This window comes from Lethenteron reissneri, unplaced genomic scaffold (genome assembly GCF_015708825.2).
Source record: "Lethenteron reissneri isolate LAM-NWPU_2019-01 unplaced genomic scaffold, ASM1570882v1 scaffold_348, whole genome shotgun sequence".
Lineage (NCBI taxonomy): Eukaryota > Metazoa > Chordata > Hyperoartia > Petromyzontiformes > Petromyzontidae > Lethenteron > Lethenteron reissneri.
The window spans coordinates 2,011-9,927 of NW_026891870.1; the positions used below are offsets into that span (position 1 = coordinate 2,011).

The following is a 7,917-nucleotide window of genomic DNA, read 5'->3' on the forward strand; positions in this document are numbered from 1 at the left end:
CCAATAAAATGTGTAATCTTGACTTCAAGTTTTCGTTCACTGCAGGAATTCATATTCTTTGGGTCTTTCGGTAAAGTCACGTAGATGTGTAGTTGAACATCATTTTATACGATCGAATCCCAATCCATTTTAAATACGCAGAAGCCAATCAAACAACAATGATTAACATAATTTAAGCAGTCCAATCGAATGCTCTTAATAGTAGCATAATTTATGCGTACCAATGAAACCTTCGCTATGTCATTAACATAATGTGTGCGGCTATATGAGAGACGTGACGCACCCTCCCGCAATCCTTTGCGCGCTCCGCCATTCTGTTCGTGGCTTTCTAGGTGAGTGGCTGTGTGTCGTGCTTTCTCCGCGGATTTTAATTAAGGTATGTTTTATTTCTTATTTATCTGCACACTTACGTTTATAGTACGTTTATAGTCTAGGCGATTTCGCCGCATGCAGACATTTGTGTTTTAATGCGGACATTTTTGGAAAAAAAGGTGGCTTTTTTGTTTCGCGGCCATTTTCTATTGTTCGGGGGGGGCGGTGAAGGCGCCTCGTTGCGATCGAGTTTTTCCCCGCGAGCCGCGTCGAGCTAAATCGTTTATTCTCAGTATTTTTTTTTTATTTAAGCCGATGTATTTACAGCTAGGATAATGAAAGCGAACTCCGGGCCGCGTGTTTTAAACCGCCATGTTAAGCGTCGTGGCCCCGAGAGGTTGCGTCTCATTGGCCCGTTCCGATCACGTGTCGCCTCTAGACCAATCGCGTTCGCAGGTTACCGATCCCCACCCACCAGGCCTTTGAAAGAGCCCTCTGATGGCGCCACTGCGCATGCGCTTAACGCCGAAATTCGTCGAGTGATCCCCACGTGGGCGGATGCTGTCTGCTGCTGGATGATGGGGGCCTCGCCACACGCCCTACCGGGTCGTGGGGGTTGTACGCTGGTGCATGCGGGGAACATATCGTACAGCACGACTGCCCTCGGGAACAATGCAAAGTCTGACATGAAGGTTTATGCGGTGACTTTTCAAATGTAACTGAATATTGATTTAAGTAAAACGTTAAGGAAAGTTAACCTGTATTGTACTTCGAAAACCGAACATGACCGTTCACACGAGGTTGTGGTTTCATACACGCGTTGTGATGGTGCTGGAATATCCGTTTCTTTGCCGTGTTGTAGGGCACGACCTCTGACCAGAAAGCATCAATAGGGCAGATAACATTAAAATGTGGCGGTACATTGCCGAGGCCAGAGGTAGTGGATACAGGTTGGAGACTACGATGTGCTTATTCTCCAGCCCGTATACAATTTTATCATAGGGCAAGGCGTGCACACGTGCTGATTTGTGTTTAAGACTCGCTTGCACTCTATCTTGTCCGAGATAAAACGGTGCCTACGACTGCAAACAGTACATGGTCAACGCCAAATCAAAGCAATTGATGAGCTCGCAGCCAACTCCATTGAATGGCTAAGTGATCTAGACTTATTTTTGTTGCTGTTCCAAATTAAGTTGCTTATCTCTGCATCTCGACATACGAAATAAGACTAAACTGCTGTGTTTAATGCTCTCGAGATGGCTGAGCCCTGGTACTGGTCGGTACGTACCGCCGTGTCGTGTTTAACTGCACTTGCGTTTCTTGCAGGAACTCTTGTCTCAAGATGGGCGAGGTCGACCCAGGGAAATTGTTCATCGGGGGACTCAGCACCGATACAAATGAGAACGCGCTGGAGACGATCTTCTCCAAGTATGGGAGGGTCGCTGAAGGTGCGCTCCCATTTATTACGCGTCTTATCTGGGTCTTCTCTCGGCTCCGACCACTTGTACGCAAGTGTCGGAGCCCAGAGAAGATGCCTTACTGCTTCCACAAGGCGGCAGGGGTGGTCACTACTGGATTGTTTTGTAACTTGCAACCCTGTTCTATCAGAGAAACTTGCATTATGTTGGCACTTGAGTTAGTGTTTTTTGTACAGAGCCAATATTGTATTCTGTCCAGAAGATCCCGAGCATCTTGTGCATATGTTTATTTATAGTGTATGGATACAGCTTTTAATCGATTATAGTTTAATTTCGTCCTGTTCACACATCCTATGGCTTGAACATAAATCTAGGAATTCAATATTTTGTGTGTAATCGGTTCACCTGACCCCAGCACTAATACAGGCTACTATGGTCATACCACTGTCAAAAGCTGGATTCATCTTCTTGAATCATTAATTATTACCTGAATCATTCATTGACTTAGAAATAGGAAAGGAGTAAGGCACAAAAAACTCCCTACGTGGAGACCATGATCTGACCGAAAATAATAGCTTTTAATCCACTACTTCGTTAACTGGGTTCTGGCAGGAATGAACGAAAACTCCATTTGAACAGTGCCATTCACACAAGGCCTCACATTGCTTTACAGAAAGTAATCAACCCTTAACAAATATAGCAGAATAAAATTGTACTAAAACAAATATATATTAACACGCACTGTAAGCCAAGTTTAATGACTTGCTGCACACACACTGTCCAATCTTTTCATGTAATTTTATGCTCTCGCCGACTTTTATAATGCACAGGAAAATGATTGTTAAAGATGGTCAAAGTGGCTAACCCCAAATCCTAGTAATACATGAAGGCTGTGATGTGTGCGGTCAGGTGATCCAAGTTGTGATCACGGTGCTGTGATGAATCTTCAACTCTGAGAACAAATGATGTTCACATCCTGTCCTCTAAGAAGTACTGAGCACTGACTACTTATGAACACTAGGGGTGGCCCGGAGGTCAGCGCTGAGCTTGCCACCATCGAGATCCATACTAGTCTCCAGTCTTTGAGTCCCCTCCTATGTTTCCCGTATTCACCTCCTGTCCTGTTTACCATTTGTTTTTGTCTTCTACTCCTTAGTTCATGCCTCTATATTCTGTCATTGTTTTGTCTGTGGGCCGTCTATCTCCTTTGGTTCTGTGCCCCTCTCTGCTGTACTTTCTTTCTCAATGGCTCTGTCTCTAATATCTACTCGTGTTCCTCCCCAGTGCTGATCATGAAGGACCGGGAGACGAACCGCTCCAGAGGCTTCGCCTTTGTGACGTTTGCGAACCCTGACGACGCGAAGGGTGCCGAGAGGGACATGAACGGGAAGGTGAGTGCTGTGACCCGTGCAATCTGCACCCCCCTCGGTTCCACCACACTGGTCAGAGTAAAACACTTGATTAGTTCCACACACTGTTTAAGATTAATCTGTTTGCTTGGCCAGGTTTGAACTTGAGACCAGAGTAGTCTCGTTTCCAAGAGTGACCTAGGTCACAAAATTGCCCAAAACAAAACTATTGCAATGAGTTCCACAGACTTTTCATAGATAAATTCAACTGATAATGTTCACACAGGCTCAAGCATGAAATTGTCTTAATATTACAACTGTCTGATTTGAAGTCGGAATAATGCAATAATTATTTTTTTTATCATGCCTTTCACGCCAGGGCATTTGAGCACTTTGTAATAAGGATGCCTTGCATAGAACCCAAATGCTTTAACCCGACATCTCACATATGCCCCGCTAGGCGTTACAGTGATGGCCTCCCCTTGCCCTCACTGTGTCACGCGAGGCACAGATTAAACTGGTTCCTAGTTTACACTCGGCCGCCACCTACATGGTCGCCCTGAATGATTGTGGAGCCAACAATGCCTCACTAACACCAATGTGGCTGTCCTGATACAGACAGGAGGGGGGGAGAACCCCGCGCCGGTTTAGAAATGCACTCCTGTTGATATCGCAGCCAGGAACAAAACTCGTGTAGTTGGGTTTGCAGGGTGATGCAGGAATGAACTATTGGAATATGTTCTCCCTGTACGTTGTATTTGTGTGTGTATCCAGGGCGGTTAACAATCCCTCTACTCAAGGCCGTAACGATTTAGTTTGACACACAAGACCCATCGGTGGACTCGTGATTTCTCCCCCCCCGCGTGTGTGTGTTCCCCTGCCACAGCCCCTGGATGGCAGGAATATCAAGGTGGAGCAGGCAACGAAACCATCGTTCGAAGGCGGTGGTCGATTCGGCTCTTATCGGGGGTTTGGCTTCCGGGGTGGGCGCGGATCCTACCGAGGTGAGGCTCCTCATCACTAGGGTCCCTCCCTCGTTGCAGCTAGCTCGCTGACTCAATCTTGGACTTATTGGACTTCCTCCATCAACTGGCTCTTCTGCAGAGCACTTACCTATCCGGACACTGTCCAGGCTCAAACTTATTTCGCTTCCAAGATCTGATAAGTTGCGGGGCGCAATCAAGTGATCGTAACATCACGTAAACAAAACTCAATGTCACATATTCCACATGACCACCCAATGGGGATGGAAAATGGTTCTAGAATTGCGACCCCGAATCACACAAGGAGTGCGAATGACCCCGGTGCCGTGATGAGCAGTGAAGCACTGAGGCGACCGTGCTGTTGTGTTTTTTCCTCTAAGAAACTCTGAGCATCGGTCAGCTTAGGAACTGATCCAACTGGTGTCCGTCCAATGGGCCACGGAGAGTTTTGGCCCACCTGAAACAGATATGGATTAGTTAGTGGAAAGAGATAACACTGATTTGAAAACTGTCGAGAGATTAATGAGATAGGGATCTGATAACGGAAGAAGAGAGGTACAGATTAGTGAGATTAAATAAACACGATATTAGTGCTATAGACGAAAGATGCAGATTAGTGAGACCTAAGCAGGATTGAATTTTGTTAAGAATTATTTTGTCATTACATTTATGCAAATTACATCTCAATGCTGAACATCACTAACCACGTTAACAAAAAAAAATTGCACGAACACCATAGAAACGAAATAAAAACAGGATCAAGGGTACAGAAGGCAGCGCAACACGAAGCAGCTGGGTCAATGGCAAACACCTAAGCTCCAACATCGACGAAAGTACATATCAACAACGAGTTTCATCCCATGCAGCGTCATCCATGCAAACGGCACCCCAATAGACTGAATATCATGAAGGCCCAGCACACAAGTCGTAGGCAGCAGCAAACTAAGTTTAGAATTGTAATTTGAAACTTGAAAGGGAGCTGTTATGTATGAATGTAGTGGATTACACAGGAGCTGCAAAAGATAAAGCACTCCCACCAACAGTAATGCATTTGATCTTCAGTCCAAATCTATTCTGTGTGGGGCTTTGAACGTTACATCCCTCCTATGACGAGAAATCACTGGACACTCAAAATTCCCTAACCCATCATTGAGCCACAGTAAAATGTGTTTACGAGACCACACTGAAAGATAGGCAAAATGCATTCAATTCACATTATCAATGTAATATTGCTATGTAGAACGGGTTCCTTAGAGTTCTAATTTACGTACCATTTGAAAAATATAAATTTAATGGACTTATTTGTAATATAGCACCTGCCTGTTTCTACCACATATCCCTGGCGAGTGGTGAGGGGAAGTTGTGATTGTGTAGGGAAACTGTATGAGTATTGAAACCATTTCTGGGGGTACCCTGTGCTGCAGGCCGTGACAGGGATGGCTACGGAGGCCCCCCAGCTCGCCGAGACGGCCCCCCGTCACGGCGCGACGACTACGACGACTACTATACCCCCCGGGAAGGAGGGTAAGGGTGGACAAGCGGCGGTTTAGAGGGATTGAGGAGTGAGATGAGGGAACATTATCTCGCTGTTTGTGAGTGTTCTCCAGGTACTCGATGTAGGACTCCATTGAATATTTTTAGAGATGCATTGACACTTGGTGGATGTATAACAGCAGTTGTTAACCAGTAATCTCTGGTAAATCTGGGTGAGTTGCAGGTACCAATTACTGAGTGTAGTCAATCTCATTGACTTTTCTGGCATTGGAGTTCAGTGCAATGGCTACGACACCAACGCCTCCTTTACCCAGTGCGACCCGTGTCTGCCCCCACATACAACAGTTTCCTCCCGGTGTCGAGCATTGCCAATGCGTTTATGCACGTGTTGGGCAGTTTCTTCACGCATTTGTCTTGTGTAGATGGCGCAGATACGTGTGTATCGTTACATCATAATGGAAAAGCACAGTCAATCTCTTAGGAAGCTGACACGACACGCAAGGTGGTTTGGCCAGCAGATGGGCGTTGTTTCCATGACAGGACGATACCCATGTAGATGCAGCTGGCACTGCTTGTGTGAACTTCAGTGAGGGTTAGCCCAGTGCAGTGATGAAACTTCTGTGCTGAATACCTGATTATTTCACTTTGTCCTCTAAGAAGTACTGAGCACTGCGCACACCTTTGCCAGCAATGGCATAATTAAACAAATCAGGGGTGGTTTGCATCGATTAATATAAATCGAAAATGTATCCAATTTAATGACAATTGCACTTTAGGTATGTCATGAGATGAGGTAGAACCCTCCATGTTAGTGACTGGCCCACAGAATCGAATTTTCCCGCAGGCCTAGCCACTAATATTAATGACATGGCAGTCGAACCAATTCATATATTTTTTAAGATCGTGATATATGGAAAAACATTTTTTAAAATGATGTTTGATTGTTGTATACAATGGGTTCACATCACCCCTACAAGTCTGTGCTGATCCTTGTTAGAACTACACATGGAAGATCACATAACATGTTGTACAGTGCGGGTCTTTATGCGAGTCTGGGTTGTCATGAGTGCATGGGTCTCTATACGAGCCTATGCCGGTGTAGTTGTGAATGAAGTGTGATCCATCACCCATGCGACCGATCATTGCTGAACGTATGCTTTTGTACGAGGTACAAACAGACTCCATCTGGCATTCCCCAACGCCATCGAATGGCTTCTCCAAACTGAACATGCACCATACAGAATGAGACTCTTCACCCCTGCAGTCGCTGGAGGCACTGACGTTCACCGTGATGTTAAAGAGGGAATAATATTGTTAATTTGAGCTTACACTGAGCGCCGTGTGTTGGTGCAGCTACTCCGGCAGGGATTATGGAGGCTCGCCAGACTCACAAGAGCACTACGGGGGACACAGGGGCGACGGGTACAGAGCAGGGGCTCGTGCCTACGGGTGAGTGGGTGACGTAGAGACGGGTGAGTGACGTGGGTATAGGTGAGTAAGGGGAGGTAGAGACGGGTGAGTGACTCCATGTGGGTACGGTTGAGTGCGTGAAGTCGAGTGTGACATCTGTGAGTGGTGTGGGAATGGGTGAGTGATAGATGGTTGAGTAAGTTCATATTGGTACAGGTGTGGTTAAGGTGAGGGACCTGTGCATGTTTTTGTCTCTGCATTGTTCATGTGTTATCGTGTTTGCTCATGGATTTTCTTTTTGTGCGTTCCCTCTTTCCTGACCGACTTGGTCTCCTGCTGTCACTTGTGCTCCTCTCGCCGTGGTCTCCACGTGGCAGTGAGCGTGATGGCTACTCCAGCCGGGAGTCCCGCGACTACGGCGCCAGTGGCGGAAACTACAGGGACGCCTATGACAGCTACAGTGAGTGCCCCCACCAACCCTTCAATCGGTTCCCCCCTATCGAGCCCCTCCCCTTCCAGTCAAAAATCACATGCCTTATTACTCCCTGACAGCACCTTCCTTTTTTCCTGCCATTGCTTTAAACCTACGTCGACCAGCGTGGCAAAGTGTGGTTACATTTCTTGGGCATGGTGTGCGGAAACCCTAATCCTTAAGGTGGGTTGACTAAAGTGCTGTGCATGTGCATACGAGTGATGTGCTTGACCCATGCTCCCAGTGGACATGTACAACAACACTTCTTAATCCACTGCTGGATGAGCGCAGCCTGCTCTGTCATTGGGTTATTTGACCGTGCCTCACGATAGTGCAGGTTGGTTAAAGCTGGGAGAGTAGACGGGGAAACAGGACTTTTCATTATTTGCTGCCCTGCCTTTTCCACTCGTGAGACAACCTGTTTATGCATCCAAGCACTATCCAGCCACTCACCTGCTTTGGCTTCTGAGATCTAATGA

At 46.5% G+C, this 7,917-nt stretch overlaps 1 protein-coding gene and 3 non-coding genes across 7 annotated transcripts; all 4 read left to right on the top strand.

Moving 5' to 3' along the window:
* Window positions 1-273: 273 nt before the first annotated feature.
* Window positions 274-7,901, top strand: LOC133339806 (cold-inducible RNA-binding protein B-like). Of its 4 annotated transcripts, none has more exons than XM_061547950.1 (7): window positions 274-332; window positions 1,639-1,760; window positions 3,015-3,121; window positions 3,966-4,083; window positions 5,487-5,586; window positions 6,910-7,005; window positions 7,344-7,901. In XM_061547950.1, exons 2-7 carry the CDS (start codon window positions 1,655-1,657, stop codon window positions 7,513-7,515), a joined length of 699 nt encoding a protein of 232 aa, XP_061403934.1. In that variant the 5' UTR covers window positions 274-332; window positions 1,639-1,654; the 3' UTR covers window positions 7,516-7,901. The 4 variants fall into 4 exon arrangements, with proteins under 4 accessions (XP_061403934.1, XP_061403936.1, XP_061403937.1 ...); XM_061547952.1 differs by having other exon boundaries at window positions 6,922-7,005; XM_061547951.1 differs by having other exon boundaries at window positions 296-376.
* On the top strand, window positions 2,663-2,731 carry LOC133339807 (small nucleolar RNA SNORD61). The gene has a single exon (XR_009754783.1). It is a non-coding gene; the product is annotated as a small nucleolar RNA SNORD61 (small nucleolar RNA).
* Window positions 3,527-3,662, top strand: LOC133339810 (small nucleolar RNA SNORA17). Its single transcript, XR_009754785.1, has one exon. It is a non-coding gene; the product is annotated as a small nucleolar RNA SNORA17 (small nucleolar RNA).
* Window positions 6,160-6,226, top strand: LOC133339809 (small nucleolar RNA SNORD61). Its single transcript, XR_009754784.1, has one exon. It is a non-coding gene; the product is annotated as a small nucleolar RNA SNORD61 (small nucleolar RNA).
* Window positions 7,902-7,917: the final 16 nt, after the last annotated feature.